Genomic DNA, 24,091 nt, shown 5'->3' on the forward strand with positions numbered 1-24,091 from the left:
AAAGTGCAGTGTTTCTACTAACGTTCAGATATGAGGATCTCCTCTTAGAGATTAGGTGCACTTGGCGGATTCAGATTCCTAGCTCTAGTTACTGTTATGAGATGGATTCTAGTAAAGGAACTCCCTTTTAGCATCACTTTCAGAAACGCAGGTGGCGTGTAGTTTCTGCAAGTATGTCTGACATCTGCTCAACCACCTTGAGCTCCTTGTCTCAATCACCTGGACCAGCCTACCAGAAATGTTACATTCACACAATGATAAACAAGAGGGCAGCTTCTTTGGAAACATTCAAGACCAGTCTGGAAAGAACATTAACATGCTCATCAATAAAATGCTAGTAATTATAGTCAGTGCCAGGAGATAGCTAGATCAGACCTATGTTGCAATGATGATTTTATCAATGTATACATTATATAAATTTATTGAGTTACCAGTTTGGGAACCAGCATCAAAAGACTTCACATGCATCACGTTGTTTATGCCTCTACGTATAACAGTCATCTCGCCGCCATCATACTTTCTGACGCGAACTATTGCACCGAGTCTCCAGTCAGTAACATATGCATAGCCTAAAACAGAAACGAAACCCGTCACGCTTCATAATCTTCCGCTGTGGATGATCTATAGCCCCTTAAGGACAATGAGTTGTCCTTAAATCCATTAAGGACAATGCATTGTGAGCCTGTATATGTACAAGCTGTGTCGTGAAGGGGACAGGGAAATCATATATTAATGCATTTTCTAAGATTTATCAAATGAGATTACAAAAAGTTGAACAAAGTGACATAGGAAGAAAAAATAAAATAAAAAACATAGCACTTTGAAATAGCAAGTCAAGCCTATTTCTGAAATAATTAATTGCGTGTAGTGAGGTAAACAAAAAGAAGAGTACTTTAGTTTGGGATTAGTCATTTAAAATATTGATTTAATACCCACACATTTAGAAGTTTCATACCTCCAAAAATCGTTAGGCCAAATGGATGAGTCAGTTGTGTAATTCGACTAAGCGTTTGTCTGTCTGTTCCATCAAAAGTGCTATGCTCAACTTTATCAAAAAACGCATCGACCCAATATAACCTCAATGAACTGCAGAGAGAAGAAAATACATTTTATAGACTGAGAAAAGGAAACATAAGGTAATATGTCGGCGTATATGACACAGTACTTGGAACATGAAATACATATAGTGCAGGGTAAAAATTATGTTTGGCTTCCTGATGTATGTAAGGGTCAGGGTACCTCAATGGTCAAGTATGTAATAATAAATCCACCTGCTTTTAATCTATGAGCTGCAGTAGAGAATGATACAGAAATCTCTAGGTTATGTTCATCCCCACTCATCTTTCATTAAAAAAAACGTTCCACCAGCAATAATTAGCTTTATTCAGTGGGCAATGGGGGAGTAATTTTGGCCCAAATGCCAGGGGGAGCTCCACAGGGCTGGTCTGATGGTAGGGAAGATGAGCAGAACAGCTGCACTGTTCTCACTATAAGTTAGTTTATTATCCTTATTATTATCAGATAAAGACACAAGGGAGGCTTCCTATTAAAGAAAAACTTAAAACATTAAACTATTAGATGTAAAACCAGTTGTGGAACAGACTGTGGTCAGTAAGTAATGTTGTATAAACTCCTTCACCTCCAATCCATAGCCAAACCATTTGGCCATCCAAGAGTTGTGTTCACGATTGGCCGTGCATTTGTCCCATCACACCAGGCTCTCATGATTTTAGCTGGACGGTACCAGTCAGTCCAAAATATAAAGCTAAAATAGAGAAAATCAGTTTAAAGTCACAGACAACTAAATCCTTATCAATCGCTATACAGAACAAAACACATAAAATCAGCAGAGCATGCACAACAATTTACATGTTCTAGCATGTGTTTGTTTTACATTTATTTTCTGATTGTTTGATTTAGTTTCTTCATGTTTACTGATAATGGATCTTTGTCAGATATTAATATGTGTTCTATATCCACCATGGACGGCCCTTATAGCAATTGGGAGCTGTAGGTAGTAAAGGGTCCTTAGAAAAACTGGAGGCCATGGTATCTAGCCATCCCCAAACCAAAAAAAAGCAACATTAATATACTGGATATGCTTTTGTGTGAATAAAAACACATCTTTCTGTATATGATCAATGATCTAAACACTATTTTTCAAGATCCTGTTGGCACAAGCAGCTTATCTTTAGACTGTATTACAATATTTAGTATAATATATATATATATATATATATAAATAAATAGTACAGTAGCTTTTATGAGGTTAACATTCAAACTGATAAAAACTGTTATAGTTCTGTTTTAACGGCCGCAAGGTCATGTTGATTAGTCGAGAGAAGAGAAGTCTATCATATTACAGAAGAACCAAGTCTCTGGAACTGTCCTTCGGCCGTATTTATTTATACAAGCTGTTTTATTTTGGTCATTATGTTACAACTAGAATAAGAAAACAGGGCTTTACTGTCTATATAGTGAGTTCCAGATGAGTTAAGGTTGTTGTTCCACCTGTTCTTCTGAATTTAGCACGTTTAGCACTTAGTATGATGCCTCCCAAGTGTCCCATATTAGCAAGGACAGTTTCTCTTTGAGACTCGAAAACACCGGTCCCCCTTTCTTACCCTGATGTCCCTCAAACTGTTTGTTGGGTAAATGGTGTTCTACAGCACCAAAAGTCACAATGATATGCATATCAGAAGAACAACGTATATAAATGAAATTTTCACTCTAAATGCACTTTAAATCGCGTGTCATGTGACGCAAAAACAGCCAAGACTGGTTGCTGCTATAGAAACAGTTTATGTGCTGGTTTATAAGCTTAATGTACGAGAGAGTGTAATTAATGTTTTCTCCATGGGGGCCGGCACCTTTGAAGTTAGATGAAGCAGCTTACTAAAATAACCAAGCTTTATACATATAAACCTAATTTAAGTTTTCTGGGATTTTTTTTCTTTTCATAATAAAATACACTTTTGTGTAACACACCTGAAATTCGGCAACATTTAGCTTCCTATCATATTTCAAAAAAAGACACTGTCCCTGTAACTCTTTTAACTATTACCAAGTGACTGAAGACAGTGTTCCCATTCCAATACAAAATGTTACACAGTGCGAGTTTATCTTCCTTTGTAAACAATTCAGCATTATTGTAATGTGTTGAAACACATTTCTACTTAAGTGTAAAAAGAAAGATAAAGGCTATGAAGGATTTCATTTCACAATATGACACCATCGGCAAACATGGGCAGAAATGTGGGATATTATCTCTGCGGACGAGACATCAGAACTTTGAAGTACAAATAAAGAGAGAACTAGAGATTGCTTCTTTTGGCATAACATCAATATAGAAAAAAACAAAAAAATCTAACGATAACTAAAACATATCCCTTTTATGCTCCTTTAAGTGTCAGTTTGCACGATATTCTGCCAGAGAATGTAAAAAAAGGGAAAATAAAGCCTCAAATGAAAAATAGTATTGCAAAAATATTAGAATATTTGGAATATAAGGAATATTTGTGCTTAAAATCACAATAATAACTCGTACTCAAGAGATAAATGATACTCAATAGCTCAACATTGCGCTCACACAACGCATCTTTACCATACAAGAAAAGGCTTCATCTGTTTAAGACGGAAACATGACGGTAGTAGATGGTCTCTCGTTATCGGCTCTGTCCATCAGACCTTTTCTTTTTTAACATTACAACAAGATCAGTCCACACTAGAGGGCCATTAAGGTATTATTAAAAACAGAAAAGGGACATTGACTAATATGGTAGTCTTTTCATAAAACAAAATAAACTATAAGTTAAATCAACAATGCCTTAGATGTCTATAAAGGTCTCGGGTATCATGTTTGGATCTAGTTGGACTACTGTTGCTAGTTGGGGCATGATAAAGGTAATATCAAATTTCAGAAACAAGAATGACAAAAGCAAAAATCGTGAATTTAACCAACTGTTCAATAAAGTCCTCTTCCTAACTGAAGAGATCTGATGCTCTGGGATCTTTTTCCACTGAATGCTCACACATGGCATTTATAAAATCAATCATGTCTCCAGAGAACACCAAAACGTTATGGAATCCTTGTTAAATACAGAGTAAAACTCCTCCTGGATTCAAACAATTTACAAAAAGGTAAGACCTTATACGATAATACTGGTCAGTTCAGTGACAAAAAGCGAAAGAAAGTGAAGTTACCCAAGTATAGGATGTACCACGATGGAGCGAGGCTGATTTAAATTCTGAATAATGGCCCTCCTAGACTTATCCACCACTCTCATTACACTGATGCTTCTGTATCTTGGGTCTGTCCAGTAAAGGTTTTTGGAAATCCAGTCAAAGGCCAGGTCTTCAACACCTTCCACTCTATTAGCAGTAAGAGTTTCTTTTCCTGGAAAATGAAAAGTGAACATTAATAATTTCTCGCCGGAGGAGAATGGACTGAATGGACTGGATGGACTACTAGCTCCTCTGCTGGACTAGTAACTACCCTCTGGTGTCTAGTACAACATAACATGGTCTTTCCTGGTCTGTATATAAAATATGTTTTTCTTAATACATCCTTGAACAAAATTATTAATTATCTGAATTTGAAAGCAATATTTTAAAGCTGGCAATATTTCTGCTCTAGAAAACGTTTGTGTCTCAACAAACATACCCATATGACAAAGGTGAGGACCAATATCAGCCCTTGTGTTTTGCTTTTTCATGTCTTTGGAATCAGAAACTCAGGTATTGGGAAAGGAATATCTTTTGGTTTCCTATTAGCCGTAGATTGTGCAAAATAACAGACCCTTAATGAACTGATACAGGCAAGTACTGTGGGAGCCGTCTGCAGAAATTCCATGTTCATCAAAGAAGACGTTATCTTAAATGTTTTGTACGACTTGATAGTTTTATTAGACTTACAGCAATCCTGGTTTCATTGGCTAATAATTTACATTTTCTGAACACTCATACGCAAATTAAAGCAGTCTAAAACTAGAGAAAAAACTAAATACTGTCTGCACTTCTCACCCTAATGAAGTTGGCAACAAATATATAAACATAATATAAACGAGAGGTTTTGGTTTTATGAATTGGCCAAAGCATAATTTAGCTCACCCGCCACTCACTATGCTTTGGCCAATTCATATAACCAAAACCTCTCATTTATATTATGTTTATATATTTGTTGCCAACTTCATTAGGGTGAGAAGCGCAGACAGTATTTTGTTTTTTGTATACATTGTACAGCCAACACACTGTATTTGCAGCATGCTCACACTGTTTGGTAGGCCTCATATTATACATTTGTATTATTTGAGCCTGAGACTAGCTTAGCGCACCGACATTTTTTCTTTTCCCTGTTTAAAATTAGAGAAATGCAGATGTAAGAAAGTATTTCTTTACTGACATGGTGATGCAAGTGGGGAAGATAATTTTAGAAGTGGTAAAGGTTAACTCAATGCACTTAAGTGTATGGCACTATCTCCACACAAGCAAGACCAGGGATGACATTTTAAGAAAAAGTCTCATCTGTAGTAAAATTCTGTTTCTTTATCCAGTATGATATACATAGTCCTGGGTTGCATATTAACTGGAGATTTAAGCTCTTGATTCAGTATCCAGTGATGTATCAAGGCCTACGCCTAGGGTGGCAGGTCTAGGTGCGGCAACCTGCAGACCGGAGCACATCGCCTTCTTCAAGCCCCCAATCGTCCTGCTGCATAATGGGTTGGTTACTGGGGTGATCTTTAATTTCCCTAAACGGGCTTACACTATGAAGGCTCCGCACAGCCATCATAGACTGCATTACATCATATGCCGGCTCCCCAATGCATCTAGGATGCCGATTATTAATACATGTAATATAATGCACTTGGGACAAAAAAATCCCAAGACAGAATATAGCAGTAAGAGTACCTTGCTGTCTCGAGAGTAATTATTTCTGAGGACTTAAAAATAAACTATAAAGAGGTGGGGAATGCAAGCAGGGTGCTGGGTTGTATAGTTATAAGCATTAGCAGCAATAACAGAGAGGTGGTTCTGCTACTTTACAGATCTCTGGTTAAACTTCAGTATTGTGTACAGTTCTGGAGACCCATCTCCAAAAGAATATTGGAGTTCTGGAGCTACTAAAATGTTTGCAGAATAAAATAAAGTTCAAAATGTATATGATGATACAAGAAAGGTAGGGGATATAATAACACCTTTATATGCATGTAGGGATACAATAAAGTAGAAGACAAAACATACAGCCAATACAATGATGAAATTTAAACATGCATGGGAGGGAATAAGGACAGAATAAGTTTTAAAGTTTTTTTTTACTGCAAAGAAAAATGGGCAGAATTAATAAACCTAATATAAGGTTCTATGTTCCTGGGATGTTGTCCACGTTTTAAGCAGTCTAATGTACATTTTCTAAAGATCCTCAAAAGCAGAACTGTGTTCCACTTAGTTCTGCACTGACAGATCCTGTCATCCTGATTAAAAATTGTAATGGAATGAAGAACGTAAAGTCCATCCCTGACACTGATAGGAAATCAGCAGAAGTGAACTAAAGGCATCTGTACCTAGCAGTTACCAAAAAGACCCTTTTATCACTCGGAGTCCTTCCTCTATGTCACCCACATGACATTAAGCAGCCAGGAATATTATCAAACAGTCTTTATCAGACACTTAAGGAAATCTAGGAATTCTGAACACTTAGAGTAATAAAGCAACTGTGTTTATGTTACTTAAAATAGAATTATGTAAAGTAAACAAATGCATAGACTGAAAAATCTCAAATATAATATATATATATATATATAATAATGTAGCTCAAAATAATGCAACAAGTGAATTCCACGTGGCAAAGTGCATTGATGACCAATTTTCATGGTTGTACAGATTTCTGAACTGTACATATTTGTTTTTTGATTTAATCTATACAAGAAAATCTTATGTATTTCTATTTTGGTAGCCAGACAGCCGAGAGTCACACATCAGAACGTAACAGGAAATTAAAGAAATATTCACCTGTCCCATCTATTTTCTGTTTGTAGATCATATCTTTGACTGTATCCGAATAGAAAATACTGTTATCCTGGGCATCAAAATCTATTCCAACAAAATAGGAGGGAACCCCAGTGATTGGAATGATGACATCCTCTTGTGTGGAGAGATTAAATGGGATTCCACGAACCGCCAGTTGAGAAGAGAAAAGCAAAAACTTCCGGACCACTGCAAGACACAAATCATACGAGTCACTTCAGTGAATAAAAGCTTTTTGGTGTGTGTAATAGAAGACTTCTGAGATTGTGAGAGAGCGGGAGATGGCAGGATATATATATATATTACAAAAGGCTATCACTGGCATACATCTTGGGAAGAGGGTCTGAGCCTACACAATCATCCAAGTTATGTCAAACTCACTGGGGTTGGCCCTTCATGAAATAAAATGATGTCACAGAGAATAAATGCCAATTTCCTCTTTAGTGAATAAAACTCAGTATGTAACGTAGGATTTTTTGCTGGGGCTGTCCTAGGCCTGACACAGGGAAACACCTCAGCCACCCCTATAAATTACCTCTGCACCACCACCCCCCTGAACATGACTTCATAACTACACGTTCCTTGAGTATGTGTAATGCAGATTGTGTCTGCTGTATGGGGCTGATACCCTCCAATTGACCCATTAAGCAATGCACCAGGTAGCCTGATGGCCCAGTATGAGGCAGACTCTCCAACAACATTTAAGGCCATTATTTAGAGAAGGACAAAGACATTTCTCCAACTCTTAGTCAGACAATAAAGCAAATTGTGATCTCAGACAATATGATCTTAATCATTGTCACTCTAACAGTATGTAAATGACATTCATACCAACACAGCGCCTTCCATCTTCATGTAAATCATAACCCAGTTTGCATCTGCATCGGTATCCCAAGCCATCGTTGTCTGTTCTGTGACTAAGGACGCAGATCTGCTCACAACCTCCATTATTGTTTCCACATGGATTCCGTACTAGGTGCGCAAAAGAAAATCAATAACTCCATGAATCCAATAGACCCCATTTCAAGCTATAATGTTAACATATTTATTTCAATAGGTAAAAATGTGGTTTAAATAGGATGAAAAATGCCTGGTTTCAGATCTTTAAAAAGTCCCCCAGGAAGCCCCAGTAAGTACCCCACCATTCTTTGTCTCTTCAGCTTTTCAAGTCTCCAAAAACTTTTGATTATTAAATATTAGCCCACCATTTTTGTTTGAGAAAAACATTTCAAGACAATTTTGAACAGGTTATGTTCCAACTCTATAATTGTATAAAGTATTCATTTTCATTAAAAAAAGATACTAAACAATTGTCAGTTTGCTTACCGTAAGGCTGTCTGACGGAGTGATAAACGGTGACTCCGTACGGCCTTAGTGAAGAATGGAAAACAACATTTGTGTTGTCATCTCTGAATTTATTGGCCTTCATCACAGCAAGTTTGGTCCAATCAGTGAAGTACACATAATGCTCAAAAACACTTATTCCATAGGGATGAGGGACAATATCTCCTCCATGGACTATAGTTTTCCTGAAGCAAGGAAAAGAAAATGTTTACTTAATTTCAACCATAAATTATGATTTTAGTTGTGCAGGAGCTCCCAAGGGTAAGAAACGCTGCAGTGGAAGCACCCACATTCATTTGCACATTAAACCCTCTGTTTAATTAATCATGTGAATCATAAATACTTTTTTGGTTAGATCAGACCCTAATACTATTCCTGCATGGTTAACCTTAGGAGGGCTCTGTAAATTATTATAACAGAGTTCAACACAAATGCATTTTCAATAAAAAAATCACTTTCTATTAGTAATTTGGTTTCATATTAGATACGAGTGACATCGTGGTTCAAATAATAATAAATACACATATCTTTATTTTAGTCCAATTATATTTATGCATATTTATGTATATAAATAGTGAGCGATATACGATAAAGTAACTTAGTAAAGAAATACTTTTTTGGTACAGAAAATAATGGTGATCAGAACAAGGTATTATACCTGGCAGAGAGTATTTAATGACATTTCTTTACAGATAAAGAAATAAATATTCCAGTTGTTTGTAAAGAAAATAAGATTTAATTAATCAGAATTTTGAGAGAACTATCATCTATAGTAATCTATTTTCTTTATAATAATTTAAGATAATGGACGGTGAAGAAATTAGAAGATTATTAATTTAGCTTAATTTATAAATTAAAATGTTAACCAAGTATCCATTCATAAATCCAATGGAACCACATACATAAAGTTGGCTAAGTGACACTACCTTTGCAGACCATCATACGTTGCAGACTCAATGTAATCGTAGCGACTATCAACCCAGTACAACCTCTTCGATACAAGATCAAGTGTAATTCCTGCTGGCCACCCTAATTTGGTTTTAATGACATCATGTCGATTTGTGCCATCCATAAATGCTCTTTCCAGTTTGGGATCACCGGAAGCACTATCCCAGTCTGAGAAGAATAAATACCTAAAATACAAAATAATACATATGTATATAGAGAGAGAGATAAACAGTGAGAGAAAAAATATTTAATTGCTAGGTTGTGATAAACTAGCCCACAGTTGATAAAACAAAACAGAGATGTTTGTAACCTAACCAGAAAACTATGTACTGAAGCACGTAGACTCACCCAACAGTTGGATCGAGTGCAATTCCTCTAGGGTTGCCCAAATTTTCTGCTATGAGAGTTATCCGATTCTGCCCATCCAAGTCAACCATATCAATTCTGTTGACGCTGGTCTCGACCACATATAGTTTATTACTAATCCAGTCGACTGCTAAATTTTCAGGTGTGTCAATGGAAACATTTAGGACTTGACGAATGTTCGAGCCATCAATATCAACAGAAAATACCTGAATAATACAATTGAAGATAACAAACGGTAAACGTTGGTAAATGTCATAACAATTTCAGTGTTGTTAATGGCGTATCATGTTAATTAGATGAATGTGGTTTTTTCTTTTTTAATGAACTAAATTGGAGTCCAGGATGTACTTGCTAAAAAAAACAACAGTTTGTGTGTAAGAAATGCTTATTATTAAATAGGAATATAGAGTTAGGAGGTGTCATTCTTGAATAGCGTATGCTAACAGCCTTAGACATTCTCAACGCTGATTCTGAAATATAGTTCATTCTCCGCAAACTAGCTACAAATATAAGGGAAAGATAAGGGAAAGTTTACTAGCAAGTATTTCAAGAAAATGTCGATACACAGCCTGTGTTCCAGAAATAATGTTTGATTTGCTTCTCTTGTTCTTATGCAGGTTCTGTTTGGCTTAACAAATCTGTACTAAAACAATGGCCTGGTTCAGTGTGTTTCTGTCAAGAGATCCACTGCCTTGCCAAGAAAAAATATGCAGAAAAAATAGATTTGTATCATTTAGGAAAAAAAAGGCATTTTTACTTTTGGTAGATCGGGTTTCCAAAAATTACTAATAAAAGATTGAGTAGTTTCAAAAGAATGTCTACTATTAGGTATTTTGACTCCATTAAGAATATCATGGAAGCTTGCACAAGAAAGACACATAGAAAGCTTTGTTTGATACATGCCTTGTAACAGTAATGTGATAGCAGTTGTAATTAAAATGTCTCAAGATATGTTTTTCTTTTATGTAATCAGAGCCATTTAGCAATATAAAAATAAATAAAGAGAGGCATCCTTGTAACATGTTCATCTTGAATGATTTGTCTTGTGCTTGTCTTCATTTCCAAATACCTTGTCTTGTACAGTGTCTGTCCAGAAGACTCGCCGAAGTTGAAAGTGAAAATCTACACCAACGGCGATACCCCGATTTTGTGATTGCACCAACGTGCGGTAACTTCTCCCATGAATGTCGCCAATTAGGAGATCACGTCCATTTGAGAAAATAATCAAAGGAGCGCCAGCTATTAAAAAAATAAAATGTTCATACTATAGTAACAAGATTCATGTTACCATTAACAAAACTCAAATAATTCTAAGCTTGATTTTAAAGCGTCTCCAATTGTACGGCCAAGCATCGTAGAGAAGTGGTTTCATGTAATCGACGGGGTTGTGCTCTCTGATAAACTGGTATATAAATGTGGACATGTTTTGTTAATTCCACATCTGTTTTATTTTACCAGTAGAGGTTTATAGGAAATGTGTAAGTATTAAAACATTCAATCATTGTCCTTGGATTGACCGTGCATGGAAACACTGACATGTCTATTTATGAATGTTCGAGAAGCCTCTTTCATATAGGTGCCTCTTTCAATTTGAATTTGGCTACCCTTAATGCGAGTTAGCTGAACAAGTTTTTTGGTAATAATCGTAATAAAACAGTGTAATGTGATTTTTAGTACTTACTAGAAGTGTCTGCTCTGCAGTGTCTGTGATGCTCCAGTATGTATCCCTGTACACAGCTGCAATGGTAACTGCCCATCCGGTCTTCACAAATCTGATCACATATACCCCATGTTTTGCAATCATCATAATCTAAAGGTTGAAAAAAACATACTAATTATATAAAGAATATGATTCTTACAGCTGAAACCCCTTTTTCATGGTCATGTGGTTGGTTATAATATACTAGATGAGAATATTCTAGGTCAGTATTAAACGGTCAGTATTACAGGCCCCCTGCAGCTTAAGACATAGAATTTGACGCCAGATAAAAACCATTCAGCCCATCCAGTCTGCCCATTTTTTCCTCCTGTAAAAACCATGCCTAGAAACTCTCCAGGTGTGACCTAGAGTCTCTGGGTGAAGTCCTGCTACCCGGGTTCTAACGGGTTGGTTTCCCCTTTCTTTAGGCAGGGGCACAGTGTTTGAGCACACCCACTCCTACCCGCTTTCCACCCACTAAAGACCATCTGGGGCTAACCCCGATCCCATGCATGATTAATCCTACCCCACAAAAAGACTCTCCCCAGAACAGGGAGAGCTCTGGGTAGGCTCCCTTGGGAGGTTTATGGGTATGGTAAAAACTTTTATGAGGTCCTTGGACTCGTCTTATATTCAGGATAGTCTTATGCCTATCTCATACATGTTTACATGTTCACTGTGTTAACCTCTACCACTTTTCCTTCTAGGTGCACAAGCAGTCACCTGGCACTAATGAAATCAGCTGCTAATGACTTGTGTTATTATTACTGCGCTTTTATTTACTCCATAATATAACTTCATATCAGTAATGTTTCAACACATGTTTCCAGACACAGCCATTTTGATCCAGAACAGGTACGCACATTGATATGGAGAAATAATCAGAATGCCTTTGTGTCTTGTGTTAATTTTGTATAAAAATAGATATTGGAAAGTATCTGCAAACTGATCCGGTGACAATGAGGCAATCTGAAAAAAATCATCTTATTGCAGTATATTAGTTATTGTCCAGTTCTGGCTGTTTCTGCAGAACTCACTGATCAGATCTCACGTACATGGGTTGATTTCTATTCAACCATCTCTAGTTAGATTTAACTAGGGGACTGAGCTGATAGCGAGTGTCACCACGAGAATCTTTCCTGTGTTAGCAAGGAGGTAAATGCAGGAGGGAGTCCCAAACACATCGAACTAAGGAGCTAGAACCCCTAGGGCCAGCCCTGGGTGTCGGAAGGCACTGGATACAGCACATTGATCATGCTGGAGAAGACTATGGGTGCCATATAGTTAACCGGTCGTATTTCTGGACAATTTAAGGGTTTTATTTAAGAAGGAGTATTGAATTTTAAGCAGAGTTTTAATGGACTCCTACTGTGCTCTGTTTATTTCTTTCAACTTGGAATACATGACAAAACTTGGTTACCTAAGAAAGCTTTTTTTGTGAAATGATCTTTGAAGTAATGTTAAATTTCAAACATCTAATATGAAAAAAGTATCTTGGAAATGAGAGCCATACGGCATAGTCAAGACCTATATTATTTCCCAATGACATAACATTTTCAATCGGTAAACTGATCTTCTACAGTTTCATAGGAAATATCTAGACTTTCAAGGTACTTAATTAGTAAAATACTGTCTCTGACTTTGAGAAGGAGAATCTAAGATAATGGAATTTAATCTGATGTGATCTTACTTGCCAAAGATATCTACAGATAAAGAAAAAGCTTTGACAAGACGGCAACTATAACTCCGGCCAGGAATAGATAAATTACAGTCCTTAAGTAGTTATTGGACATTAACTCTCAACAGAGTAGAGAAAGATAAGAATTAAAAAAAAATCATTTTTCTTATTAAAATTTTAATTTGTTTAAATGCTTTCTGAAGACAACTCTAGGTAAATCGCTGTTTTAATTAGGGTACATTATACACCGTAGGTATCTCATAATGGAAAAGAAACTGTACATTGCAATAATATGTTTTTTTAATTAAAATGAATAATTTTATATTATGATTAAACTTATTTGATTTCACTGAATCCTCACAATATCTGTCTGGCAACAATCTGTATGCAGTGATGTTCTTCTTATAATTCAATAAAATACACTCCATCGATGTGATTTTGGGAGCAAAAAAATCTATTGTATTATATTTTATACCTTTACTCAATGGTAGTTTTGCAAGGGACACAAAGAGATAAATATCTGTACTAACCTACGCATGTCCGGCTGTCATTAGAGCTGATTATATATCCTGCTGGGCAATAACAAACACCCCCTGATGGAGAGGAGTGACAGCGATGCTGACAGCTTAGGGCAGCACATTCATTTGTACCTAGGTTAAAAAAATACAATACAGTATAATGATATCATTCATAGCATTATACATCATCATATAATATATCATTATCCATGGGTCGGATTCAATGACAGAGATATATCTGTCACAGATACCCGAACAGCAATACATGCAGAGATTGCAAAATAAAAAGAATAAAAAAAAAACAGTGACACGTTTTTTCCAAAGTATTTTGAGCAATATATTAACCTGGAAAAACATTTTATAATTTTTTTTACATCTAAAAATTTCTTCTAGTAAAGGTGCTTCTTGTGTATTCAAGTTTCAGTAGAATCCCCCCACAAAAAAAAACTAATCTCAAAATTGTAAGCTTGCGAGCCGGGCTCTTTCCACCTAATGTATCGGTTTGCCTTAGTCTGTCAATTCTCGTCTTGTCATACCCCTTGTATTGTATTAAGCGCTGCGTAAATTGTTTGTGCTATATAAATAAATAATAATAATAAACTGTTAATTGAAATCACTAAATGAAATCAGAACCAAATCATAGCTAAATACATGTAGTTAAGGAAAATAGTAAGCAAGCACTTACTGCAGTTTCTTCCTGCAGTCGCATTGTTTTCGTCTTCTCCAAAGCGGCAATCAACAGCTCCATCACAAACTTTATCTATCGGGATACACTGTTCAGAGGAAGGGCAGACCCACTCCCCCGGGCCGCATTCTCCATGTCCACCTTCTACGAAATAGAAATACACAAATAAATAAGATTAATTCTAAAATCAGGTGCCTTTTGTTATTTTCAATCTGGAAAATTGCACTAGCATGTCCTACTCACAAGAGAACTAGCTTTAACCATTGATATCTGTAGTATAAGATGCACTTAAATAATGGAATCAAATGATTATTAGATAGTAAAATGATAAATATCACATTGCTTATTGTTATTGTTATAAGCAATATATTTATCATGTAATATTTAATAGTCATTTGATTAAAGCGCATTGTATACTACAGATATCAATGGTTAAAAATAGTTCTACTAAAACAATAAAACACGTTTTAATTAATAAATGTGGCACATAAAGAGGCAAATGCTCTTATGAGTATGAATTACTAATGCATTTTTCCAGATCGACAAAAAAGAATTTTAACAATTCCGCAAAAAAAAGATTTTAAGATAGCAAAAATAACCAGTTCTAAGTGTTGATAAATGTTTTATTTTTTTTATCTTAAGAGAACAGAAGATCACATCAATAGATAACTTAAGAAATTTAGAAGAAAACCGAGGAGCGTGACAAAAAAAAACACCAAACTCGGAAATTGTATTCAGGGGTGGAATGCCAAGTCAGACATGTCAACCATGACAAATGTTTAAAGAAATACCATTTAGCAGCTAGAGATAGGTCTGGCCTCTACTGGCTATTGGCTGAATTGAAGTCGGAACTGATTAATAATACTTGGGCTTTTTATATATCTGCTCAATTAGGATTCTGTAAAGAATGGGAGGTTGCAGGTTAACGTTTAACAAAAGACAAAATAAATTTATAAAATGTACATAACAACAAAATGTTAAAATATATACTGATAGATAGGTAGATAGATAGATAGATAGATAGATAGATAGACAGATAGATACCACAAATTCTAAATATGGTGATATTCTTTATAGGGAGCTGTACTTGATGATAATTTATAAAATATATAAAACTTACCACATCCTGCTTCATCTGAATTGTCATCGCAGTCATCATCGCCGTCACACAGCCAGCTCTGATGGATACATCGGCCGTTGGGGCAGGTGAAATAGTCTCCAGCACATGAAGGGTAAGCTGTGACATAAAGAAGGGGATCCATTAAACATGGGGCTGCCTTTCATTTTTAACTTACACAAAAACAGACTACATATACCATACAAAAAAACAAATCACAGATTCATTAGTATTATGCCTTACCAGGACAGCAATTTTCCCCAAAAAGTAACATTAAAAAAGCTGCTCCTTGTGGATCAAATACTTCAGTTAAGGTATTTGTTATAAATTATGCTTTCTAAACATCTACTGATAAAAAAAGCATCTCTGAAATACAAACATATATGTAGCTTACTGCATAAATTATCTACTAAATCATTTTTACAGATACATAGAATAATAACAGTGTAAACCTTTTATAAAATACACTGATTAAAATGAAAACAACACATTCAATCCATATGGCATATACTTTTAAAATACAATGCGGTAATTAAGAAAAAATATTAAAAGGACATCTTTACCTAATGTATCCGTTAATTTTAGTCAGACATTTTAGTTTTGTTATTGTAAAATGTGCTGCGTAAATTGCTGGCACTATATAAATAAAAAGATAATAATAATAATGATAATAATATTAATATTATTATTAATAATATTAATATTATTATTAATAATAATAATAAAGTAGAAGTAACATACTGCAATTTCTTTCATCACTTCCATCCCCACAGTCATCGTCATGGTCACAGAGGAAGTCTCGAGGGATGCATTCTCCGTTAGGGCATTGGAACTGGCTGATTAGACATTTTCGAGCTGTAAGGACATTTCAAGTAAATATAATTACATATGAATTGCAGATTAAAACGGAAACAGCAAATTTGGGTTTAGAGGTTTAGACTGATGCCCAAAATGTCCAAAGCTCACAACATATGGTGTGTTCAAACGCAACGTATAACGGCAGTTTTTATTACCTATTACTCTTATTTTTGTGACCGGTCTTCTTTAATAAACACATTTCTTCCTAAATGAACAACCTACACAATGCTATCTATCTTGGCATCAAGGTTTTTCAACATATGGCATCCCGGATAACCCTCCTCTCCTTTTCTGATTCCAGCACCAATTATTAACTAAAGATGTAAATATTGTAAAATATTTTATAAGACGGCATCATCAGGCAGAGGAAGCAAACTGCATGACATTGAATGTACAGATGTAATATAAGATACTATGCTATCGGTTGATAAGTGTTAACTCATGCAGCATCTTGTGTCTTTTGTGCACTGTGTTGTTCGCACGTGGATACCATAGGGAGCTGGAGTTTTGGCCGAGGTTACACACTTACTGCAGTTAACTTCATCTGTCGCATCCCGACAATCCACCACTCCATCACACCTCTGACTCGTATTATAGCAAGCCCCGCTGGCGCAGGAAAGCTGCGTGCACACGGGATATTCTGAAAACATCGAGTAACAAGTTATTACGTCACATATACGCTAAGAGCAAGGCTCTACCAAGACTTTTTACATGACCAATCAGTAGCCACGTATACAACTGAGTAAGGTGTTTAAATGGATATTAATATATATTATTCACACAATTTTATTTATAAACCAATATCCAGCTGTAGAACACCGTGATACACTCATACCAAGCAAACAGCCCCAGCTAGACCTTTCCCCAGGAATATTTAGCTGCCCCCGACATTCCTTCTGTTAACACATAAAAGCCACCTGCCTCTTCTTAAAAGTATCCAGTGAACAAATCCACGCGTCTGAGTTACCCACCCAGTAACAGGACTTACGCTATCATGTGCCCACTGGCTAGATTAGGTAACAAGGGCCATGGTTTTAAAAGTCATAGATTAGACTATGAATCGAATCTTGCACAGAGAGCTTAAACGCAAGAGAATACCGCAAAAACGGCAGGATTTACATATATCTGGGATTTAACCCGCAGAGTGCCCAGATTTCTTTTCTCTGCGGGAGGCTATATCATTTTTAATTTTTTTGCTATAATTAGATGGAATGGAAAAATGTTATAAACAGCTTACACTTAACCTAAGCAAACCAATATATATATATATATACATATATATATATATATATATATTTACAGTACACATTAAGTTATACATAGATACCTCGTTTAATGCAAAATGTGCATCACATACTAATTCTAAATAGTAAAAGTAACAGAGTTTAAATAATTTTGTTAAAATCCTTGACCACCCTCCCTTAGTAAATTTATCTAATAGATGTGGTTATACCTGCAGATTTGTAAGGATTTTGTCTTAAAAGGAAATCTTGCATGAACAGTTAAACATACAAGACCTCCGCTCGGAGGGGGGGGGATCGTGTCTGCCAGGCGGCTAAGGAGCCAATCAGCAGCCTCCACTGCATGCACCCTAAAGTGTCACCGCGTACGTGGTTGGTTTGGCACTGAAAGGGTTAATCTTTTTTTTTGTGTGTCAATAAAAATACACACGATCCAATCCAGCAACGAAAAAAAGAACTACAATGTGTGTGATCTGTGTGACGCATGCATGCTGAAAAACATTATCAAACAATTGCAACTATGGAAGAGAATAGTAAAAGAAAATAACTGCAATTATACTACAAAACCCTTGGAATTACTATTTCAAATAAAAAGCCACATGCACACTAATTTAATAGCATTGCTCAGATGTTTATCTTAGTCTGCATGGGTAGTTTTTCCCTTCACACTAATCCCATTAGCTCCCAAATGGTCTGAGGTTTGAAAAACCCTTGTTCCGTTTTATGACATGTTAAAGAGCAGCGTTATTTAATATTGGAAGCATTTTTCAGTTGAGTGATCTCCAAAATAATGCAGCTTAGTCATAGACAAACTTCAGTGCTTATCTCCTTTTCAACTGAGATCCGTGTGCCGAAGTATCCAAGTCGGGATCATTAGGCCAAGAATTCTGTGTCCTTCTCCAAAAGATCTCTTTACTTTAAAGAACCAATCAGACCTGTGAGCTGCAAATCCCCTTGACTTACTTGGGAATGGTTTCCTCTACTTAAATCTATGCCTTTGAAGTTAATCCAACAGATACCATTTTTTTTTTTTCAAATGTTTTGGAGTAAGACTTGAAAAGCTGCAAATATATTTAAAACCCCTTTGAAAAACATAACAAGAAACTTGTATATAGATATATATGAAACCAATTAGCAGTAAAAAAAATAAAGAAATAATAAAACAGATGTCTACAAATTTTCAAGATGAAATAACACTGTATTGGAGATCAGTGGTGACCAACTCTTACTATATGCAGAAATTGTGAGTGAGTGATTTACAGACAACAACGGAAATGGTCTGGGGTTATAAATAAATAAAAGAACATCTCTGACAATAAGATTTTTTTAAACTATATATTATTGAGCTGCCTTATCTCACAAGTCAATTAAAAGGTCAATTAAAAACCAACAAAGCCTGATATGTTGAAGTTACGGTCAGGAAATCTTACGGCAGTTTCTCTCGTCGGCTCCGTCTGTGCAGTCTTTCGTCCTGTCACACCTGTACTCCCTAGGGATACATTGTCCACTTGAACAGGTGAACTGCTGGCTGGAGCATGTTCTTCCAGCTGTAACGAACACAGATCACATGATTACTGCTTCATATAAGCCGCTATCACCAGGGATAGCTTTGGACTACAATGATCAGGATCCTTCAGATGTTTGTTAAAGGTCATCGCAAATGATGATTGGCCTTTAAACAATGTTGTATTTAGCCTCCTACGTAATATATTGCAAACCCTTTAGACACTGTGACATCCATCATAACTTTAATCCCCTGTTGTAGGTTCTGAAAAGATTCCAAGCTTCCATTGTGTGGACAGAACAGGACACTATCCCCCTTAACCTCTGGATGTAGCAGACAAAATAAAACAATACAACACAAGAAAGATCAAGAGATCTCAATATGTATAGCTCGGAGGATAGAAGAGAGAATGGATGAGAAACATTTAAATACATAAAGTCACTTAACAAAGTATAGGATGCAGGATTGTTATTATTTTAAAGAGGGAGAAATGAGAGCTCATGATTTAAAATTAGGGTCAGAGGTTTAGATGCAATGGAAGGATGTTTTACGTTACTGAGAAGGTGGTAGATAAGTGGGACAGTCTCCCAGCAGAAAATATAGACTCATGTACAATGAGGGAATTTAGACCAATATGGGGTATTTGGAATATGGCTACCCTAAATCTAAGACAAGACCAAGGGCCAATTAAGGTCTGAGTCTTTACATCATGAAAGATGTGCCGAATGCTTCTTATCTTATAAGACTGTATAACATGACATCAAATAATAGAGAATCAAAAGTTAGGATATTGCCAGTGCCAGTCTTTAATAATGAAGGTATTAGTTGATAAACTTACGGCAGTGCTGTTCATCTGAGCCATCTTCACAATCCTCTTCATCGTCACAAACCCAAGACCGAGTTATGCAGTCTCCATCATCACACTTAAATTGTGATGCTGAGCAAGTTCGTGGTGCTGAAAGACAGAAGAAATAAGTAATAAAAATGTAATTAACATATGATATGAAATTATTATACATACATCACTTTATACTTTATACCAAGAGCCCCGTGTGTCCATGAAACCACAAAGAAAGAAAAGAGCTGCTGCCCCTCATTCTTCACAACTGAACACCTTGTAGGGTGACTGTCACCCTGGGCTTTTCCCAGGTCTCCTTACACAACACTTTCCAGCACGATTTAAAAGTCTACTCCTGTCAAACATAGAGCATGATGAATTAGCATTATAGGCTGTGTGTGAATGAGTTCTCAGATGATCTCACCTTCATAAATGTATCACTGTAAACATGACCTTGATTAAGAAACACTGATACTTACGGCACCCAACTTCATCTGAGTCATCTGAACAATCTGCTGACCCATCACACCTCCAGCTTTGTGGAATACAACGACCATTCGAACATCGAAAATTCCCAGCCGCACACCCTGCAGAATATAAATAATCGAGTCATTAGAATGTGACTCTCTTTCACATTGTTCTACGTTTTCATCTAAATTAGGAACACAGGCAACGCAAATAAAAAGGGATTTATTCACTAAATGGAGAGTTTCATGGTTAATTTGCAGAAGAGTTGAAGTCACTGTCTATGCATTATAAAGGCGTAACCTTGAGAGGTTTCATCCACAAAGAAGGGCTGAACTGGCCCTGCATAATGTAAAGTTCAATCAGTGAGCTAGCTTTTACGAAATCATCCCAAATACATTAGGCTGCACCAACTAAGGTCTTCTTCGTCATTTAGTAAATTGTGTCAATTTATGCAACAGAAAAAAAAATCCAGTATAATAATACAACCTAAGCAATATGTACTATGGGTTAATATGGTAAGGGAATAAATGATTGAGGTATAAGATAATTTTAATACAAAAATGTGTTTTACTTAATAAAATGAAATTTCAGCACATCACATATTTAATTTCTCCATTTCTTACACGCTTATTAATGATAATTGCATGGCAGCACCTAATTTTATTAAGGAGCAGTCGTGTCTTTTTTTATCTTGTTTAATTCAATGTTTAAAATCTTCTCTGAGCAAACTTCTTGTCAACTGGCACTGCTTGGGTTAACGTGCACAAAAATTATAATGTGTTTGACTTCAAGGTAGGAATAATTTATTAATCACAAAAGAAAAACATTTTATTATTATTATTATACAGAGCAGTTCTATTAATGATTAATACTGCCATGCTGTACATAATGTACAGATTGACTTAACTCTTTACACCTTATTATTAAGATCATTTTAGAGATCTGATGACTTGCTGTCTGCTGTATATTATTATTATTCCACACATATTTTATAAAGCGGCAGCAGATTCTGAAGCAATGTGCAACAAGATATACAGACAATAACACATCTTATACAGAAGGAGAGGTCCTGAACTGTACAGCTAGCGTAGTAAAAAAAGAAACCTACAGGTTATGGTGTGATTAGGAGAATTCCAAAAAGCTGTGTACAAGAAAAAAAGCATTGAAAATGTTTCCATTAATACAAATATTGTATATATTGTATATTAATACAAATATATCCAAAATCCCTAAGACAGAGTAATAGCATTTAAGGGGTTAAGATACTGTGTTTGGGATATCTTTTTTGGTACTGAATGCAGAGCATTTTATACATGGAATTCAGAAATCTGATTGTTTAGCGGTGACATCCTGATTTATAATGCAGGCTGTAAGTGGTCAGAGATCTCACTTGGGCTATTGGTGGTACAGGGTGGTACAGGAATACGAACACCCAAATACCTTCTATGGAATAATGTATGGTGGTGGTTGGTGGTGCAGGTCTGGGGTTGGTGGTGAATGACTCTTATCAAATCACCTTTACAGAACAACAGCCCTCCCTAGCAGAAAACACTTTCAAGGAATGCAGGAATCCCTGAGCTCCTGCGCAGTAAGCCGATGAACAGAATAAGACAAGACCTTGTCTAAAGCTTGTTAATTTCAGAAAGAGAAAGACTCATCTAATATATATATAGACATCTATACATATACATATCTATCTATATAGATATATAATATATATGTGTGTGCATATATATATATATAATATATCATATATATATATCATATATATTATATATATAATATATATTATATATATATATATATCTATTTAATATATATATATATATAATATATACATGTGTATATGTATATATATATATATACAGTATGGTAAATGAATTCATTAAGATGCATTTCTGCTAATTAAACATTTTTAATATGATATGATGATTAGGTAACTATGATATACATTTATTTGGTCCATGGTTCATAAAGTCTGTAACACATCTGCTGGGTGTCTCTTCCATGCAATTACTACTACCTATCAGGAATAATTCTGCTTGATTAAATCTATTGATTAAAAAAGATAGAAACCTGCTGTACTTAATCTCGAATGTATTTTTTGTACGCCTGCTACAAGATTTATTTAGTTATTAAATCAGTTACAAAATTACAAGAAGTTGTTTGTTATTTCTCGGGGATCAGCAAGGTAAACAAAGTTTGTTAAAGAAGCTGTTCTGCCTACTTTTGCTGAATGTAATACTTTTGTAATGTGATATAATATAACTTTTGCTGAATATAATACTGAATATAATATTATGAATCCCCAGAACCACTGAAAAACCCTTCCCAGAAATAATTATTTATTCCCTTTATATTTTCATCTAAGGCATTGAAGTAAAGTGAGCAGCATTTCAACTGGAAATACTGTTTGTTTGCTTTCCAAGTGGCTGCGCAGGCATTGGGAAGACGTTTTCACTCATTCCTCGTACTTTCTATCCTAGCAACTCAGCAGTGACCACTCTATGTAAATCTGATAGAATCTGTCAGTAATTAATGTATATAAAAATAAAAAAATAATATTTTTAAAATAGGGTACCAAGAAAAAGAAATGATACTAAAACATAACTTTTCATAATAACATTAAAACGGAGAAATTATGAAGTACTTAAATTTATCAAAGCTAATTTTATATCATGTAGGATTAGGCAGACGAGTATGTATTTTACCCCATCTGCCTGCCTAAAAACAGATAGTATTTTATTCTGAAGATCAGCTCCCTCTAATAAAGTTTTTTACCTGAAATGATCCCACCTTAGGTGTATGAGAGTTACTCGTAGGCTCTACATAATATCCTGCTCCCATCGCAGCACAAAGCAATGCCCGACATGTTTTGCCAAGGGGAACCTGACCTTGCCAGGGGACCCACTATACAGACTGTAAGCTGTGGATTGTAAACTCATAAGACCAACCTATGGGATCTTAAAGATATGAGGGGGACAGACAGGGCGATCTGTCACAAAGACCGGGATCGCCGAACAGTGTGTTGTCTGCCTGGCGCTCGAGTTCGGCACATCGCGGATCGGGTTGACAGATTACTGGGAGGGGCTGGAGAAGACCCAGCAGTCATGGTGCACATTGGCACCAATGACAAAGTGAGAGGGAGGCGGAGTGTCCTTAAAAATGATTTCAGGGACTTAGGTAGCAAGCTTAAGGCAAGGACCTCCAAGGTAGTATTTTCTGAAATATTACCTGTACCACGTGCCACACCAGAGAGGCAGCGGGAGATTAGGGAGCTAAACAAGTGGCTCAGAAGCTGGTGTAGGAAGGAGGGGTTTGGGTTCATGGAGAACTGGGCCGACTTCTCTGTCGGATACAGGCTCTACGGTAGGGACGGGCTGCACCTCAATGGGGAGGGTGCAGCTGTGCTTGGGGAGAAGATGGTCAGAAGGGTGGAGGAGTGTTTAAACTAGGGAAAGGGGGGGGGGAAACTACAATATAGAAGGGGAAGATAGTGTAGATAGAGAGCTGGGGCTTATAAATGTACCTGGGGGTGGAGCAGAGGGAGGGGTTAGAATAGTTAATAGGGATAGGCTTCATAGGGAAAAAAACCATACACCTCTAAATTGTATGCTTACTAATGCCAGAAGTCTGACCAATAAAACTGACGAACTGGAGTTAATAATGTCTGAAGAAAATTATGACATAGTGGGTATAACAGAGACATGGTTGGATGATAGCTATGACTGGGCGGTTAACATACAGGGGTATAGTCTATTCAGGAAGGATCGGAAAAAACGAAAAGGGGGAGGAGTTTGC

At 36.1% G+C, this 24,091-nt stretch overlaps 1 protein-coding gene across 1 annotated transcript in view; it reads right to left on the bottom strand.

The window, feature by feature from the left end:
• Positions 1–24,091, bottom strand: part of LOC149285932 (low-density lipoprotein receptor-related protein 2-like) — a 100,962-nt gene that overhangs the window by 44,348 nt on the left and 32,523 nt on the right. The window contains exons 2-20 of the mRNA XM_089494658.1: positions 20,302–20,409; positions 19,823–19,939; positions 18,911–19,027; positions 16,769–16,879; positions 16,123–16,236; positions 15,385–15,501; positions 14,265–14,408; positions 13,592–13,711; positions 11,366–11,494; positions 10,754–10,923; positions 9,667–9,890; positions 9,297–9,503; positions 8,353–8,555; positions 7,858–7,998; positions 7,012–7,215; positions 4,204–4,396; positions 1,640–1,765; positions 956–1,086; positions 432–569 (exon numbers count right to left, since the gene is read on the bottom strand). Coding sequence (XP_089350784.1) covers positions 432–569; positions 956–1,086; positions 1,640–1,765; positions 4,204–4,396; positions 7,012–7,215; positions 7,858–7,998; positions 8,353–8,555; positions 9,297–9,503; positions 9,667–9,890; positions 10,754–10,923; positions 11,366–11,494; positions 13,592–13,711; positions 14,265–14,408; positions 15,385–15,501; positions 16,123–16,236; positions 16,769–16,879; positions 18,911–19,027; positions 19,823–19,939; positions 20,302–20,409 — 2,814 coding nt within the window. The remainder of the gene's footprint in view (positions 1–431; positions 570–955; positions 1,087–1,639; positions 1,766–4,203; positions 4,397–7,011; positions 7,216–7,857; positions 7,999–8,352; positions 8,556–9,296; positions 9,504–9,666; positions 9,891–10,753; positions 10,924–11,365; positions 11,495–13,591; positions 13,712–14,264; positions 14,409–15,384; positions 15,502–16,122; positions 16,237–16,768; positions 16,880–18,910; positions 19,028–19,822; positions 19,940–20,301; positions 20,410–24,091) is intronic.

Source organism: Sceloporus occidentalis, unplaced genomic scaffold, assembly GCF_023333645.1.
Source record: "Sceloporus occidentalis isolate IW3139 unplaced genomic scaffold, rSceOcc1.0.p SCAF_74, whole genome shotgun sequence".
Taxonomy (NCBI): domain Eukaryota; kingdom Metazoa; phylum Chordata; class Lepidosauria; order Squamata; family Phrynosomatidae; genus Sceloporus; species Sceloporus occidentalis.